Here is a 19058-nt window from a genome sequence, read left to right as displayed (position 1 = left end):
GAGGGATCGACTGGTCAACCCAGTCTGCCCTTTTGAGAGACTGTAAATACCTGCAGACCACTGAGAAACAATACAGAAGAGCACTTCAGAAATAAGAGCACATAGGAAAAGAGCAACCTTGCCCCTCATTCCTCCCAGCCTCTCCATCATATCTAACATCATATATAACATCATATCTAAATATTTAAGGCAAGGTCTGAGGAGCAGACCTTGCCTTAAATATTGTTAGATTTAGTGGCCCGTACGGGGACCTTACACACTGGAATAAGAATCAACCCTTACATTGTATGTAGATCTAAACTATACGTCAAACAAAAGGAAGTGACATTTGTAATATTGGCTAAACGCAGCCACAGATTGTGTTGAAAACGTGTAGGAAGTGAACAGAAAACAGGAAGGAATCCAGAGGAGGAACCATGACAAATTCCTGTCGTGGTTCCTTTAAATTTAGCAGCCAGCCACGCGCATGGCCCTAGTTATCCCCAGAGGGGGACGGAGCCAACCCAGCCAACGAGGAGCCATGCGGCTGGACACCGTCAGCAGCAACGGCCGTGAAGAGAGTGCAGGTGAGGACTGCCCATGCCTGCCGGAGCGTGGGGGACCGTCGGACCCCGCGGGTAGGCACTTGTCCCGGTCGCGGTCTGCCGTGACCAGCGGCCATGACGGTCGGTCCCGGCCGCGGACCGCTGCAGCTGATGACCATAACAGACAACTGAGATGAAGGTTCTCTCAAGTGCTCTCTCTATAGTAGGGATGTGCATTCGTTTCATCCATTTCAGCAGTATGCACAGGCCTTGGGGACTCTATAGTATATGGGTAAAAATGGACAGTATGCGTATATTTTTAATAATGAGTCTGTTTTTACCCCGTACTATAAAGTCCATGAGATATGCACATACTGCCGAAACGGATGAAACAAATGCACATCCCTAATGTACAATGGGCAGAAATTTGATGTTTTGCTGGTTTTATGTGTAGTATGTATTATTATAAGTTTACAATGTACTTTTGGAAGCCGCTTAAGTCATTGGAAAATGCGGCCTACAAATTTAGAAAATAAAGTAAATAAATAAATATATCCAACATTGCATTTGTTCTTTCTGTGCCTATGGGAAAAATGCTTGGTTGATAAGCCCAATAATTCTAGAAACAAGATATACCATTCTGAGTCACACCAGTGATCCATCAAGCCCAGCATCCTGTCTCCGACAGTAGCCAGTCTGGATCAGACGTAATTGGGAGAAGCCAAAAAGAGACAATCTATTTCTTGTTTTCTCACTCCCAGGGATAAGCGCTGGCTTTCCCACATCTACCTGGCTAATAACTGTTTATGGATTTTTCTTCCAGGAACTTGTCCAAACCCCTTTTAAACCCTGCTGTGCTCGTCGCCTTGACAACCTCCTCTTTCAACAAATTCCACAACTTGATTGTGCATTGAGTGAAATTGTTTTAAATCTGCTTCCCGTTAGTTTCATGGCTGCCCCCTGATCTTAGCACTGTTTGAAAGGGCCGGTAACTGCCCCCTCTTTCACACCCCCCCCTCGTTGATTTTATAAACCTAGAGTATTAAGGGGAAAAGAAAATAGGAAGGGACTGCTGGAGAATGAGCTTGATTTGGTAATAAAAGGCGCGATTAATGTGGTGCGCATGACTGAATTGCATTCTCGCCTCCGGTGGAACGAAGTAAGCAGCACGCAATGGAGCACAGTCCCTGCCCCCTTCCCCGCAACCTTTCTGATCACTGTGGTGACGAAGCTCGCCCATGGACAGGTCATGAATCGTCCTCAAATTCAGTAACAAAACTCAGCAAGGGTGTTGGCGTAATATATATTCTCAAACTCCTGAAGGTACCCCCTCATTCTCTTCTCTCTGCAAGAGGAAGGGCCCAGGTGTTCAAGGGTTTTCTCTCATCTTGGGGCCTATGCAATATAACTTGCATTAAACTTTTTAACACGCATCTATTATGCACATTAATAGAGCCTTGATAATGCAATGAACGCTGTTAGTGTGGATACTAATCTCTAAAACTACATGCTAATAGCATCTATAAGCTAAATAGCACGGGGTTGTGAGAAAAATAGCATGTGTACCCGAAGCTGGACTTGCTTCCTCATAACTTTGCCCCCTTACCGAAAACCTGCATGAAAATAAGCCTGGGACATGGGTTCTGGTTGTCACAAGCAGGACAGCATCTGGCCCCAGTAGAGGAGGTGAAAGAAAAGAAGAGGCATCCAGGAGAGGGAAACACAGACTAAAGGCACGCACCTGTGATGTTAGCCAAGAAGAAGAATAACCAGCATTAGAAGGTGCGTTGGCCAACCCTGCCAACTGACGCCAGAAAGGGACGTCCGCCAGTCGTGAGACAGAAGGCTATCAGCATCCAACCATTCCCCCTCAATCTTAAGACTTGCTTCACATTTCCAGCTGAAGATGGCTGGAAGAGTGCATTTCATGGATCAGAGAACTTGTTTTTCCCATGTGTGGACTATGGTTGACCTTTAGGGAGAAAAGCCTCAAGGTCAATCTGTAAAAAACATCATTAAACTTTTCCTTTGCTGTGGCTTACATCATTTCTTTTATTTTATATATTTGAATGTGAGGTGTATTCTCATTTTAGGCAGATGTTCTTGTCCATTATTTGTTTTAAGATAAATTAACATATGAATGTATGAAAAAGATGTGTGAATGGACAGCAGCCAGCGTTGAAACCTTTACAATTGATGCTACTGCTCTCAAGTTTCAAACTTCAGCTTCTTCAGCCCCGTTTTGGTGCAAGATTTTATAGGAAAGTAGAATGTGCAAAATAACTAATTAAGTGTATCCACCTCCTTGCATAGTAATCCGATAACAGAATTGTTCCTGAATAGAAGAGTGTTCATTTATCTAACCTTTTCAGAACTTACCGTGCTGTATACATGTGCTTATTAATCACTGTTAGGCAGCGCCTCCCTCCCGCTCTCTGGTACCCTCTGATTACAACACAGAAAAAGACCCTTTGTATGAAGACAGATAACCAGGGATGAGATTGTTAATACATGTTATAGATCATTTTCTGGGAGCTGTGATGTGAGACTTTCAAATTACTGACAACGCCAAACCAGGGAGCGGCCACAGATGAAGACTGACAGGAAAACGTGGAGAGGGAAAAGAAAAAGAATGGGAAATTTGAGAGCTATTATCTGAGATCAAGGCACTGTGATTGGACTCTGTTTTATTTAATATTCACAGGCAATTCATCAGACTTGCAAGCCTTTGCTATTTTTTGAAGGGCAAAGGGTTCGACGAGCATCCATCACAAGACTTCCAATGACTTTCCTGAGAAAGGGAATCGGGCAAAAGTCATTCTTAATGTCCTCAGCGTCTCAGGACACTGCTGCAGTGACCGGAAGAACGGGCCCCATCGTGCCGGGAACACCTAGAGGTGAATTATAAAAGCCAGGTACGTGCCAGAATGGGGAGATGAGCTTGCATGTAGGATATACATGTGGCCACCCAATTTTTAAAGCCGCCTACATGTGCGGCCCAATGCAATATTGGTGTGAGTAAAACGAGAGCTAATGACTGAGCGCTCGCTCTCCTAATGCGCACCGATCCACCGCTCCCGGGCGCCCAGTTTAATATTAAAAATTTGCTGTTGTGGTAAAAAGTAGGCGCTAGGGGAAACTGCGTGTCCCTAGCACCTCCTCGGTATCTGGCGCCCAGGAAAGATGCCTGTCATCGCAGGTTAGGAAACTGATGCTCGATACGAGTGTCCGTTTTCTCCCGCTACCGGCACAATATACACCCACAATATACATGGCCTGGGCAGTGTATGTTCTGGGGGTATACTGGGCGCCCAGAAATGGTTTTTTTTTTTAACAAATTTTTTTTTACACGATTCCGCTTTCTCTGGTTTCCTCCTATTTAGTATTACGACGATAATAGTAGGAGGGATCACAGAAAGGTGGAATTTTGTTTTTTTACAATGAGCCCTTGAGTTTGGCAGACCTTTATGCCAGCCCCAGGCTGGCGTAAAATTTGCCGCATTGCAAGGGCACATTGGCTACGCAGAACATTTTTTGTATTGCGGGGATTGGCTAATAGCCTCATCGTAGATGTGAATTGGTTATTTGTAGATGTGAATCGGTTATTTAGTCTTTCACATAATAGAAAGACTAGGGGGCACTCCATGAAGTTAGCATGGGGCACATTTAAGACTAATCGGAGAAAGTTCTTTTTCACTTAATGCACAATTAAACTCTGGAATTTGTTGCCAGAGGATGTGGTTAGTGCAGTTAGTATAGCTGTGTTTAAAAAAGGATTGGATAAGTTCTTGGAGGAGAAGTCCATTACCTGCTATTAAGTTCACTTAGAGAATAGCCACTGCCATTAGCAATGGTTACATGGAATAGACTTAGTTTTTGGGTACTTGCCAGGTTCTTATGGCCTGGCTTGGCCACTGTTGGAAACAGGATGCTGGGCTTGATGGACCCTTGGTCTGACCCAGTATGGCAGGTTCTTATGTTCTATATGTACTTTACACGTGATGAGCGCTATTAGCTATGCGCTCGATTGGACGAGCTGATCCCCGTTTTGCATCGAGGGTTATGGATGAGTGTTGAGCCGTACATTGCATCGGCCTGTCTGAATGAAAAAAGGACGGTGTGTGGGCATGATGTGGGTGTTCCAGGGCGAGGCCAAGAGATGTGCGAGCAGCTGCTTACACGTCTAGGCGCTCACCCAAGTCCAGTGCTGCATAACTTTACTTCTGCTATGGAGGAGGTGTAAGTGAAAAAACAAACAAACAAACAAAAAACAGGCATCTGCAAGAGGTTTGAAGGGTCTGGGGAAACTGTGGGGAGTGCAGGGGGTTGGAGGATCCAGCTCCAGACTGGGAGAACTGGTGAAACTGTTCATGGTGTGGACAGGCGAATGTTCCCCCACTTGCGCTGCTCAAACCTGACTTTGTGCGGTTGTGCATCCCACACCTGTGCGTGCCTAAGCTATTTTATAACATAGGCACATACACGCGTGCATTTTATAAAATGGCTGTCTATCTGGGCGTGCGCGGACTCACACGCGTCACTGGGAGCTCGTGCTCCCCTTTGAAAGTTATCGTCTTAGGGCCTTATTCAAAAAAAGGGGCTTTTTCCCCCCCATTTAGTGTCTACAGAAAAAGCCATGATTTAACTAAGGCCCTAAATTCATCATCGTGCACTGCCGCACACAAGCCCAGCATAAAGGGACTGACTTGCAATGGGGAGGTAAGGCTGGACTGAGGCTTGTCCACAGACCTAAGCTGAGTCTGCACCCTGAGTACTAGGGGGAGTGCATTTAACATTTTTTTTTTTAGTTTTATTTTTCATTTTGTTATTTAAATTTTTTTTATTTTGTTTCACTTCATCTATTTAAAAATAAACAAACAACAAGTGAAATAAAAAGAAAAAAAAGAATAAATGTTGGATCTGCCCTTCTTCCCCTCTGTCACTGCCTCCACCAAAGCCCCTTAAATATCCCTTCCATCCTCAGACTCCTAAAACAGTATCAACAGGCCCTGGGACTGGCGCCATTTTATTGAACAAAGGTACCCCGATAGAGAAATCATTTTGTTGTATCTAGGCACCTCTATAGAGAAATCATTTTGTTGTACCTAGGCACCTCTATAGAGATGTCATTTTGTTGTATCTAGGCACCTCTATAGAGAAATCATTTTGTTGTACCTAGGCAACTCTATAGAGAAGTCATTTTGTTGTATCTAGGCACCTCTATAGAGAAATCATTTGTTGTACCTAGGCAACTCTATAGAGAAGTCATTTTGTTGTACCTAGGCACCTCTATAGAGAAATCATTTTGTTGTACCTAGGCACCTCTATAGAGATGTCATTTTGTTGTATCTAGGCACCTCTATAGAGACATAATTTTGTTGTATCTAGGCACCTCTATAGAGAAATCATTTTGTTGTACCTAGGCACCTCTATAGAGACGTCATTTTGTTGTACCTAGGCACCTCTATAGAGATGTCATTTTGTTGTACCTAGGCACTTCTATAGAGAAATCATTTTGTTGTACCTAGGCACCTCTATAGAGACGTCATTTTGTTGTACCTAGGCACCTCTATAGAGATGTCATTTTGTTGTACCTAGGCACCTCTATAGAGAAATCATTTTGTTGTACCTAGGCACCTCTATAGAGACGTCATTTTGTTGTACCTACGCACTTCTACAGAGATGTCATTTTGTTGTAAAACGTTACCTGTATAGAGAAACCATTTTTTTTTGTGCAGAGGCACCTCTATAGAGAAGTACAGATATACCTCCACATCACTTCTGCCCCTTAGAACCGCAGATGGGGTAAGCGGTTGGATGAAGTCCTCTATAAATGAAAGGCATCAGCCTGCTATTCTGTCTCCTAATGTCCAACTGGCTAACAAGATATTATGTAAAATGCTGAAAAGAGAAAACTGAAATTTGATTGTGTGGTCCATGGGGAGGGGGGGAGTTTGGAAAGGGGGAGACCTTCTCCAGGTTAGGTGATCCAGCTGTTTCAACTGCGAGAAGCCCCATAGTCAGCAGTGCTGTTAGATCTACAAAGTGCAATCTGCGACAAGGTTGGAGCAGGGAGAAAAATGCCAGCTGTTCCTCAAGCACCTTACAGGGAAAATTGGTGATCATCTCTGATGACGTTGAGGTAGCCAGTCATCATAATGAAGCAGTTGGGAAAGCTAAAAGTATATATTTAAAAATATATATCCCATCTATCTACAATATAAAGAAAGATATTAGTAGTGGAAGGAGAGAATATTACCTCTGTAAAGATCTCTGGTGAGATCCCACCTTGAATACTGTGCTCAGTTCTGCAGACCACATCTACAAAAGGATATTCATAAGGTAGAGGCAATTCAAAAGGATGGATGGGTGGGGGAGAGAGACACCTAAACAGTGCATAGGCTGAATTATAAGCCATGCATAAAGAAACTGAAGTAGCTAAAGATGTATTCTCTAGAAAGGAAAGGGAAGATACAGTACTAATATTCAAATATCTAGCAGGCCTAACTAAAATACTAGAAGGTAGTATTTTAAAAAGTAATCTGAAAAAAATACTTTTTCACTGAAAGGATTTTGGACATTTGGAGCAGACTTCCAGAAGAGATTATAGGAGCCAAAACAATGGCAAAATTCAAGCATGCATGGGACTGACAAAGGGATATTCGGGACGATGGAAGGCAGAACACCACAGATCAAGCAAGACCTGTGACAGTACAATAGGCCGGTATAAATGAGCTGAGTGGACCTAGTGGTCTTTATCTGCCAACATCTCCTGTATTTCTGCAGACCAGATAAATTGGGCAGACAAGTCTGGTGCTTTCTCCATTCAGCGCAGAAGGCATTCCAATTAATATGTCACACAGCATCACCAACATTAGTAAAATAACTGTGACTTACATGATCAATGAGCTCTCTAACCATGCCATTCCACTGCCCCTTCTCATCCTGCGAGCCATATTTCCCATCTTCCACCAGTCGGATTTCGTAGGTAAATCCAAGAATGCGTTCCAGTTCCTTCAGAAGATCAATGCAGTAACCTTCAAAACGGTCACTACCAGAAAGTGGTTTGTCAGACTTCCGAAGCATGATGTAGGGTTCTTCCTGGAAATGGAAACAATCATGAGGGTTGACTTCTTGACTGTTCATCAAGAAAAACACTATTAAAAGGCTGATGGATCGCTGAGCTATCTATGCACAGTTTACTTTATGAAGGATGCCAGAATTTGAAGAAACAGTCACGCAGAAGAATGTATTTGTCCACACTCACTAAAAAAACATTTTAATTTTTGGAGGTGTGCTGCTCTCCCACTTTTGAACTGAAAATTTAATAAGCTTATTTCCTATCTATGTTTTTGCACTTTGTTCATTTTGGGAGCAATTTCATAACAGCCTCATAAGAAAGTCAACAAATATTGTACAAGATACAACAATCTTAAAATTGAAAATGCGGGTGTATGTTTGTCTTTGAAAATTATCCCACCAAAAGTTTTGACCCTCGTGATGGGGATTTTGGAGTTCTGCAGCAGTCTGCTGGTAGGCTTACTGGGTTGTTTGGTGAGAAAGCTGTAGTTAATCCAGAACAGTGCGGCACGGCTACTAGTATGTGGGAAAACCAGGAGAGCTAGGACTTTGCAGCTGCTTCCGGTGGTTGAAAGGGTGAAATTTAAATTGATTGTGTTAATTTTTCATGTCTTAGGTTTAAATGGACCTCAGTATTTGTCATCTAAATTATCTTGGCATAGTTCTAGACAACATATCTGTGCCACGCTGACTGCACAGCTAGAGCTGTCAAATGGGTTTAAATTTAGAACTAGTAGAGCCTCAAAATGAACCTTCCCTGCTAATGCTCCTCAGATATGTAATGAGTTGTCTATGATGATCAGAAATGAATGCAATTACTTGAAATTTCAAAAACTGGTTAAGACACGTCTGTTTCCTACTTCTGAGTAGTGTATAGGAAGAGATGGCGCTGGTTGGGATGTGCATTTGCTTCATCCATTTCGGCGGTATGCATGTAGATGTCAAGATGCTATCAACATCTTCTCCAATCACGAGGGATGTGCATTAATTTAATTTGTTTCAGCGGTGCCTGCATACCTCGCGGACTTTATAGTACACGGGTAAAAATGGATAGTTTGCATGTAACTCATTAATAAAAATATATACATACTATCCATATTTATCCATGAGGTATGCGGGAACCACGGCAACAAATGAAATTAATGCACATCCCTAGGGATTGGAGAAGATGATAGTGGGGCTGACTACTTATTGACAGGGTTGAGGGGGTTAAGTGCAGCAGGCTTTAACTGTTAAACTTATTTGTTATTTTAATTTAATTTGGTTATATTTGGTCTGGTCTGGTTATTGTGTTTTTTTGGTTTTAATTATGTATGTGTTTCACTATAATCTGCTTTTATTGCTTGGACAAGTTATACGCTATATAAGTTTTATAAATAAAAGAAATAAAGCTACCTGCACACAATTAACCCTGTTAATCTGTGCACAATAATTTGAGGAAATTTGCGCGAATACGTTTGAAAATGCAAAACTGCTATCACTTCTATAGCGCTGCTCGACATGTGCAACGCTGGAGAAAAAACACATAAAATTCAGCGCTTGCTCTAATCAAGACAAACATTCAGGGCAAAAGAGACTTTGGGAATTTCATTTATTAAGAAAATAGCTCAAATCAATAAGGCGGTGAGTGAGATAATTAGGGGTAAAGATTTTAAAGCCGTCTCATAAATGTGGTGTGTTCAGGCTGGATCTGAGTAAGGCAAGGCGCAGCAGACGTTTAATCCAAGCACCCGGCGGGACAGAAAGTCGGGAGCTGGCAGTAGGGGGTGAAGGGCTGAAGGCCGTAGAAAGGGCAAACGTATGCACGGAAGAGCAAATCCTTTCCCAGATCCGCCTGCACTCGCTCTGGGTAACCCCAAGTGCAGACATACCTGGGAAGCAGTTACTAAAAGATTTTAAATACAGAAATAATTGCCTGGCACATGTGCAAGAGCTTCCTGTCTATCGGGCAGGGATGTGCCTTTGTTTCTTCTCTTTTGGTGGGTACCTGCCTAACCCGTCGACTTTCTGGTACACAAGGGGAAACGGAGAGCATGTGTGTGTGTCTCATTAATAAAAATACACGCACAATCTCCGTTTTCCCGCATGTACTAGAAAGTCGGAGAGATACGCGAATACCCTCTGAAACGGAAGAAAACGAATGCACATCCCTAATATTGGGTGAGCAATGGGCCACTTGCCAGATAAGGCAAAATGTTACCCCTGGAGATGCCTTTGAAAATGGCCCTCTTTGAAGTAAGAGACCATCGTGGAGCACAATGTTCAAAGGAATTCCCATGAGTACAGCAATATTTATTTTATGTGCAGAAGTAGCCTGCCCAGTATGCAGGCAATGTTCTGTGAGTATGGCCTCCTCACTTGCAAGTTTACCTGGACTGAGTGAAGGTTTTCCTAGGAATTGAGCTGGGATGTCTATGTTTGCATCTTTAAAAGTGTGCATGCAAATTTTCCATGCACGGAATAGCAGATATAATTGCATGCAGGTAAACTTGGTGGAATAATTTCCAAAGCAAACATATGCGTGTAACTCTGCCTTGGAAAACTGGTGTAACTTATGCACACATTTGCCATGTAATTTAGGCAATCTGTTATATAAAATTAACCCCTTAGTGTATGGGTTGAATACCGACAGATTTCATATTTAATAGATTGGGGGGTTTTTTTAATCCTTTTATTTCAACTAGCTTCCTTGGCAATGCCTCCGAAGGTTATTAGACTAGCTACACTATGCAAGCTAATATTGGCATAGGGGTGGGAGCAAATTCCCTCCATTTCCACGAATCCCTCTGTCCAAGCCCCCTCATCTCAATCACTTTGACATGAGAAGTTACTAGAAAAAGAGACATCTGCATGCGCAGCTTAAATCCAGCCCAGATGTTGCAAAAAACAGTGGTCAAGATGACACCACAGTGCTGAATCTATTGTAATCTGCCTTGAGGCGAACTTTGGGAGGAGACAGAATATCAAATGCTCCTACATAAAATCCAGCAAGGGGTCTATAATGATTACTCACATCTGGGCTTTGTGCTTATTTGAGCACAGATCAGGATTTGTACCACAATGGAAGTGAACATACTATTTATATATTGTTTTATTTTGTTTCTGTTAAACACAAAAAAACAACCAATAAGTTAAACATTTATATTTTTCACGTGATATTTTTCTGAATCATGCTATCAAACTGATTTACATATGCGTATTGCATCACAATACTTATTTGCAATGTGGAATATTCGAGCAGAAGCCTTCCCATATGAGACCTTCTAATGGTAAGCAATGGGTGAATTATTACTCATGAAAAATGGAACTGGGGTGAGAAAAAAATTCTAGGAATAAAAATTTGGCAAATCCTAGACATTTTTCCCAAGTTTTTCTGCAAAAGACAAAAAGCCCAATTAGTTTTCTTTGCAACTTTATTCCCCACACATTGCTACTCCATTCTGTAAGGTGAGGCACAGGGGCGCTTAATTTTTCAATGAACTTGGTCTGTTGGAATTAAAGTTTACTTACGGGGACGGCATAACTCTGAAAAGTTAGGAGGTCACCCAGGTGGGTAAAGATGCTTTGTACATATCACTTTCTTATTTTATTTGTGGACAAAGACCACACAAGTCAAAAGATAATGAAATAAATACACCGACTTTTTAAGATTATCAAAGTATTCATTTTCAAGAAGCACAGTACGTAGCATATACACATTCAAGAGCCGAAGCACCACATTAAAATGTTGCTAGCCTCGCCCATGCATCTGGAGGTTTGAGCATTTCCTAAGGGGTAATTCGGCGCTCTGTGAACTATTTATTCATTGACTATTTCACAATTTATTGCTGAAAGTGCCCAGACAACCAATTCACAGCTTGCTAATCGATTTCTCAGCCAAGGTGCCCTCAATTCCACAGCTTCGCGGCTCCTACTCTGCTCTGTGAGAGCCTTTCTGGGCGGCAGGATAAAGAGCACACTTTCAAACAAGTCATTTCAATATTAGCAAAAGAAAAAAACAATTATCAGAAAAAGAAGAAAATAACCTTTCAAAGAATCTCTCTCTGGTTATTCCCTATCATTTACACCACCGTAAAATCCTACCCCAAGGGCTCCCCGTTGCCAGTGAAATGATAATGGCTTTTAAAAATTCTCACTGTTTTATGCAACGTCCTCCACATGTGACAGCGTAATCAGCTCAGAAACATGGGTCGGACCATAAGGGCCTGTCTGCTGTGCTGCCACAGGCTCTCTTCGGCCTCCGGTTTCCTCCCTCGTTTCACTCGCCACCGAGGTTCCTCTGTGTCCATCCCAAGCCCATCCCGGGTGTCCCTCACACTTTCATCTTCTTCCCTCCACATTCATATGATGACCGCTTGTCCTTCTGCTTCTCCGTCTACAGAAATTCTACCTTCTCTTACCAAAAAACACCTGTGTAAGAGCCAAGCCGGAGCTATGCAACCTTTGCTGTCTCATGCCCCAAGTTGGTTTTCTTTCCATTTTAAGCTTCTTCTTGCTTAGTTTGGACAGGTTCAATGTTCCTCGACTCTGCTTCTTAAGACTCACTCACCCATCGAGCCCAGCACCCTGTCCCGGACAGTGCCAGGCAGATCCACGCCTCCGGGCTTTTCCACAAGTCTATCTGGTTAATAATTGCCTATGGACCTTTCTTCCACGAGCTTGTCCAAACCCTTTTCAAGCGAGTTCTGCCAGATGCCTGGAGGGGCTCCTGAGTGAATGACAACTTCCCTGGCCTCAACCTGAAGACGGTGAGCTCTCCTGGTATTTATGCTGTACGGCACACAGGAACCTAATAAATAACAATTTATTCAAAGCATCTCGGAAGCCAAGACACCATCAAATTAAAAACAAACAAACAATAAAAAAAAAAAAGGTCCCCCAGAAAGGGCACGGTTTGAATGGTTTAAAACCAAGCTGGCAGTGCTCGCCTGCCGATTCCACGTGTGACTGTCCTTGCCGCTCTGCTGAACAGAGAGAGTTCTCCAAAGTGACAGAACTCCACCTGGAGCGCTGGTCTGGCCCTGAGCCCCTACTCGGACGACCGCCAAGAAGGGAAGGGAAGCCAGAGGGGTGGGCGCTCATAAAAGTGTTTCTCTCCCTCTCCCCGCCACCCCCATACTCCATCACACCCTTCCAACTGGGAGCAGTGCCAGATCTGATGGGCCAACCCCTCAAAAACAGCCACCCCCAGACACACACCTGCCACCGCTGGGCTCCCTTCCTATGTACAGCTAGGCACCTCCCTTCCTAGCTCCCTCTGTTCCTTCATTAGCAATGTTGTCGCTCAAACTCTGCATCCACTTATTCTGTCACATTGGTTTACATTTTTTTTTTTCCAGCTCGGTCGCACACGGCCCTGCCCCGGCTAGTCGGGATGATTTTCTTTGTATCTGCAAAACGCGCTATGTAAAATACCGCAGCAACGCTGAAGCTTTACATGTAAATCCCAAGCAGTTGATACTCTTGTGTATGTATAGGAAGCGGGCATGCAGAGCACTACATAATCACACACACCTCGGAGTTGATTGTTCCGTCCTGACAATGACACTACAAGTGATAACGCACACAGTACTACAGGGCGTTCATCAGTCAGAGGTGTAAGACAGCATGTGCGACTTTTGCCAAAATGACATTCCCCAGGTATGCAGCAAGTCATGGAGGAGTTACTGAAAGAATTTTAAAAACGTATTTTGTACATGGCTGATATTGCTGCTCCCTGACTAGGGGCCTTATAGGTGAGTTCAAGCAAAAAGACAAAGGATGTTTTCAGCCCCTAGATACTGGAGACAAATATAGTTTATAATGTGTGTGATATGTATAATTGGGATAGAATGAAAATTGGGATAGAGTGAAAAGGTGGAAGAGGACAGAAAGTCCAGGATGGAGTCTTCAAAATATGTTTTTTCAAAAGTCCCGATGTTACGTTTTAATACTTATGGCAGAGCAGTTTGAAACTCATCTGTTTCCTGTTATTTCTGCTTATTAATCATTAAAATAACAAAAGGAAGAGCCAGCCTTACCAGAACAGTGGTGACAATCAGGGATCTGTTCATTAGCGAGTCGCTGACGTTGGGTCCTCTTGCCTTTGAGACTTCAGTAATGTTCAGCCCATCGGAAGGGTTCCACGTTCCAACCTGCAGCGGAGAAAGAAAGATGAAGCCTTGCATTGCCAGAGCACCGGTGCCACGCTCCAGCTCCGCCAGCGCACGTTATTCCTGCCTGTGATGTCAACGCTTCTGTGCTGCACCAAGAAGCTCTCAGTGTTGCACTGGGCCAGGTCTCTCGATAAGGGCAAAAAGGGGCCAGTCCCGGCCCCGTGAGCAGCCGTTGACCAGAAATAAAATTCTACGGCTTTACGGATCAAGCAGGAAATCCATGCAAAGCTGAGATACAAATATTATAGAGAGGAGCACTAGTTTCTTCTGTTTCGGCAGTACGTGCGGTCCTCCCCAACTTTATAGTACTCGAGAAAATACAGACATCAAGGGGTAGATTTTCCACTTTGCGTGCGCGCGTGCACGGTGGAAAATCTGTGGGCCGCGCACACATGCGTGCCAGATTTTATAATCCGCACACGTATGTGCAGGCGTAAGGGAGGGGGGGGGGACTTCTGCGGTTTCCGCACGACGACACATTCCGGCCTTCCCCAGTTCCCTATCCTCCTACCTAACCTCCCTTCCCCCTCCCCTCTCCTCTCCTCCCCACCCCCTAAACCCTACCTTTTTCTGTTTTCTTCCGTTGTTTCACAACTTACTTCAGCTCCCGAGTAAAGTAAGTTGGCTCTGAGCGATGGCAAAAGAAGCTGTTCCCCAACAAAATGCACCCCAATGAAGGTGAGGAGGAGCCGCTAAGATCTGAGGTGGAGTCCATTTAATATTAGCAATCTTTTTCTAACACTTTTTAAAAATGAAGATCAAAGAGCCCGGCTTCTTCGAATAAAGCTTGCAGCATAGGATAGCACAAAAGTTTTGATCAGTTCTGAGACAAAGGTCATTTCCTTGTCTTAAGCATTTCCACAAGAAAGACTCTTCTAGATTGTGGTCATGCTTTAGTGAATACAATGTCCAGGGTTTGTGTGACTGACTGCATGAGCATTCATCCCAAACTGCATGCAGTCGCTGGCAAAATATTCAACGTCTGAAGAGCTCTTTGGAAATAAATGAAAGCTCCTAGGCTTTCTGGAACATTCCTCCGTTAGTCGTAGATACTATCGCAACCTGAGAGGAATCCTGATTTCTCCAGGACCAGGCCAGAGGATCTCTGCGCTACATCAAAACATTTCAAATTCCTGCAAAATGTGCACCAGACTCATTTCGGAGTCTCTCCTAAATAATATGTCACTTTGTCAGTGTTTTCATAGCTAAATCCAAACGAGTTTAAGGTGGGAGATTTTTTTTGGGAGGTGCCTTCTTGTTACATCCCTATAATATTCCTCACATTTGTTTCTGGGTCACGCTGCTGAGGTAATGTTTATCATGTTCAGCCTTTTTTTTTTTCTTCTGTTGATTCTGAGCTTCCTCTGTCCCTGGCAGCTTTTGCGTAATTTCCCACCAAGATAACGGCCGCCTCATAATTTAGGTCAGAGCTTCAGATCACTTTTAGATACTTTGGGATTTCGAAAGAGTGTTAATTAAAAAAAAAAGGCAACAACAGAAACATGAATATTTCATCAACAAAACTGGGTGTCTGACAGAGAAAAAGCAAATAATCACCCCTGGGTAATACCACTTTAATCCTTCGAATATCCTTCCTCCATACTGGCAATCTAAAAGCTCAACAAATATAAGCTTGCAAGAGCAGCACTAAACAGATTTTCAAATTCAATCACATTTGGGCATCTCATTACCAGGGAGCAGCTAGTGACAGAAGCCTGGGAGCTTTGACAGTGATAGGTTAAAGTCTCTGCTGACAAAACAAGCAGATTGAAACAAAGCAAGGCTACAGAAGCTCTTGCGTTGACTAAGGATTAAAGACGAACGAAAACATCCTCTTTGAGTATGCAAAGGGATTACCAGCTTCTTGTGGGTTTACTGTATTGTAGAGTAAGGGTTGAACGGCAGTGGCAGGAGGACAGCACCAGTGACTTGGAATTGCTTTTGTATAATGTAATATACTCATAAGAAATACATTTATCTGTATAGATATAGATTATATAGAGTTATATGTATTTATTCTTGCTGATATATTACATTATATAACTTTGTGGGTATTCCTGCATTCGCCAAAGAGTTTAGAGACTCAGTTTGTGAATGGATACGGTAATGGAAAGGGAAATGGGATGATTTTAGGCTTAGGTGCCTTCCTCCCCCCAATTCTTCCTTTTCTGGACCAGCCTCTGCACCAGCTGTGCCCTCCTGATAGCCACGTCTAAGCACACCCAGGAGTTGGTCATCAGATGCTGTACAACACCCAGGGTTCCCTCATCATTCCAGCCCTGATGAAGGAGATGCAGGACACTGATCTAGGTCTTCCACACAGTAACACTCAGGGCTGCCAAAAGCCTACGGTAAACAATATTCAACAGCATAAAAGCAGAGTCATCTGAATGCAGAGAGATAGTGCTGTACCTAGGATCTATTGGAGTAACCAGGCAGGCGGCACAGGAGGTGGCAGGATTTGGCTGGGCCTTATTTATTCGTTTCCTCTGCTTGTTGGGATTTGCTGGTGGCATGCACTGACTCCGTTGTTTGAAAAACAAAACAGAGCAGAATACAGTCTTGGCCTCACTATCATGTCTCGGTGATCACAACTGTTTGGGTGTTGGAACTAATGGGGATTTCCAAGATTGAGCAAAGAATCCTCTTCTTGGCATCTCAAATAAACATTCTCCAAAGCACGAATGCAGATCGCAGATGACTGCATACAAATCATTGCCTGCAGTTTTCCGGTCGTGTTATGGAAAAGACAGACACGGGCAGACAAGAAGTCCATTCTGTCTCTGCATTACTCTGCCAGTAATCTAGGCTGACACAGTGATGGGGGTTAAACCACTTACTGCTATGACCGCACTGCTGCCAACTGCCCTGTTAATACATTGACTGACGCAAAGCAAAATTTGTACTGACCTTGCCTACAAATACTAGCACAGACTCCAAAGTGAAAATGCTGTGGCTTTAGAAAAAAATATCTGGTAGCCTAAATAACATCTTTATTTAAAAACACATTTATCATGATTAAATCTAAACATAGAAGACAAATCGGCAGAAAAAGACTGCTTGGTCCATCCAGTTAGCCCATTTGAGAGCTGCTGGGCTGTAACATGCTCTGCTTGATCTTCTCCCTTCCTCTCAGTTTCATGTGAGGACCCCTTGTCCTTCAGCTTCTCATGGGATGGAAAATGCTTCCTTCTGGCTCTTTATTGAGGCCTGCTGGATATTTGAATGTTTATATCATTTTTTTCTCTTCCCCTTATTTCTTTTAGAGAGCACATCTTTCGCTCCCTCTGTCATTTTGGTGGCCGTCCTTCGAATTGCCTCTGCCTCGTCAATGCCTTTTTGTAGATGTCTCCAGGACTTAAAACAGTTCTCAGGGTGGAGTCTGGTCATAGAACTGTAGACAGGTAATGTTATTTCTCTCATTCTACCCAAATATATTGTTAGCTTTCCAAAATGCTTTTTTACACTGACTTGCTACCTTGAGGTCATCAGAGGTGATGACCCCCCCAGGTCTCTTTACGGCATCTACAGGCAGATCTACCATCTGAAAATATTTTTAATTTGTGAAAATAATGGCTTTGTGCACTAGTTGTTTTGAAGGGTTTTTGATGATCATTTAAGACATAAGTGTGACAGTTTCATTGTGAGCTTTTTCATGACTGCTATTTTACATCATAAATTATAAATATCACATACATCTTAAAAGGCTCTACTCAATATCCTATTCAGGAGGTTTCCCCTTGCATTTACAGGATCTATTCTATGGTTTCATGGTAATGCATGTGACTGTTATGCTTTACAAAAATATAATCATACACTGAAAGTAATCTACAGATAAGGAAGATCATAGGCACTGATGCAAACCCTACTGGAGATGAATATATATATATACAAGTGAAAGGTCTCATTTCATGACACCAAATACACTGAACTGATTCTACTGTATTTCTTTCATACAATTGAAAAATGTAAATAAATAATAAGCTACAAAAATGATGCTTATGAAGCGTGACCTTTGGAACAGAAAGCATTAACCACTTAATTCTATAGGGTCACTGTACTTAACTTGGATGAATGCATTATTGTGTGTCATTTAAATAACAGTTCAGTTACGTGTCAGTTATGTGTCATTTAAATAACAGTTCAAATGTGAAATCATGAAAGTGGGGAGGAAATAGGATCATTTTCCCTTGTTAAAATCATCAGACCTTTACTTAGCAGCAATGAGTATTTCTGTCACAAACACAATATGCTCATGCACACCAAAACATTCCTAGTTTTCCAGTACAATAAAAAGAAAGAAAAAACCGATCTGTATGCGTGGGATGCACAGGTAATGTTCTATCAGCTTTGATTATTGATGGGTCAGTTGGTTATGACTTGGTTTGTGTCACAGCACATAGGGTCAGAACATTCATCCCTAGGAACAGGAGCTAACTCTGATGGGCTTCTAATGTTCAGAGGGGTGGCAGCTGAAAATCTGCCCATTCCCCCAAAATGCCTCAGGTGCATTCACAAAGTCGCAGCTAAGTGTCTGCAAACTTGAGGACCATTTTCAGAGTAGGACTGTCAAATGCTGATCTCTCACCCCCAGCAGCGAACATTCAGCAAGATTTCCAGAATTTGCTATGGATTTCAATTCAGATCCAATTGAGGGTAAAAGGGAGGGTTTTTTTCTTTCCCCCCACTACTGCTCCTGTATACATTGGCAGAAATAAAACCAGTGCGACTCTGCTTGTTGAACATGATGTGATTTAGAACGTTCTCTCACACATCACGATGGCCGAGAAACCAAACTCATTGTTCCCGTAGGGGTCAGTGGCTATTGTGGTTTATATTACAATAATGAACCATTATAACCAATTTCGGGTCCCAGTGGACAGAATGAGACAACCACTTGTGTCACTAAAACATATAGCAGGAGAGAGTACTTGCCAACCTTTTCAATTCCATCTTCCTTCAGGCTAATGATATCCAAATCAAAATCAGTTCTTAATCCACTTGTTTTGTTGAAAACAATGCGTCCCGTTAGTCCATCCCATTGGGCCTGCAGGAGGTATAGGACATGAAGGCAATTACTATGCATCATAAATCATAGTTCCATACAACCATACAATGCTTCATTTTAATTACTTCTCATGCTGATGCTTTTTCCCAGAAGACTGTGATTATTAATTAATCACCCCCATCATAGCTCACACTGCAGCACAAGCTGGTAACTTCCATAAATTCTATTATAGTCTTCGCCCTGATTTGCATTTGCACCTTTTGTGTAAAGTCTCATGCTGAGGCACGTCTG

General features: G+C 42.8%; 1 protein-coding gene across 1 annotated transcript in view; it reads right to left on the bottom strand.

The window, feature by feature from the left end:
- GRIK3 (glutamate ionotropic receptor kainate type subunit 3) overlaps positions 1 to 19058 on the bottom strand; it is a 214374-nt gene that overhangs the window by 41009 nt on the left and 154307 nt on the right. The window contains 3 exon segments of the mRNA XM_029620012.1: positions 7422 to 7625; positions 13625 to 13738; positions 18699 to 18806. Of these exon segments, the coding sequence (XP_029475872.1) occupies positions 7422 to 7625; positions 13625 to 13738; positions 18699 to 18806 (426 nt within the window).

The sequence above is a fragment of the Rhinatrema bivittatum genome, chromosome 11 (genome assembly GCF_901001135.1).
Source record: "Rhinatrema bivittatum chromosome 11, aRhiBiv1.1, whole genome shotgun sequence".
NCBI lineage: Eukaryota > Metazoa > Chordata > Amphibia > Gymnophiona > Rhinatrematidae > Rhinatrema > Rhinatrema bivittatum.
The sequence above is the reverse complement of the archived record's forward strand: the minus strand, read 5'-3'. Positions and strand labels throughout refer to the sequence as shown.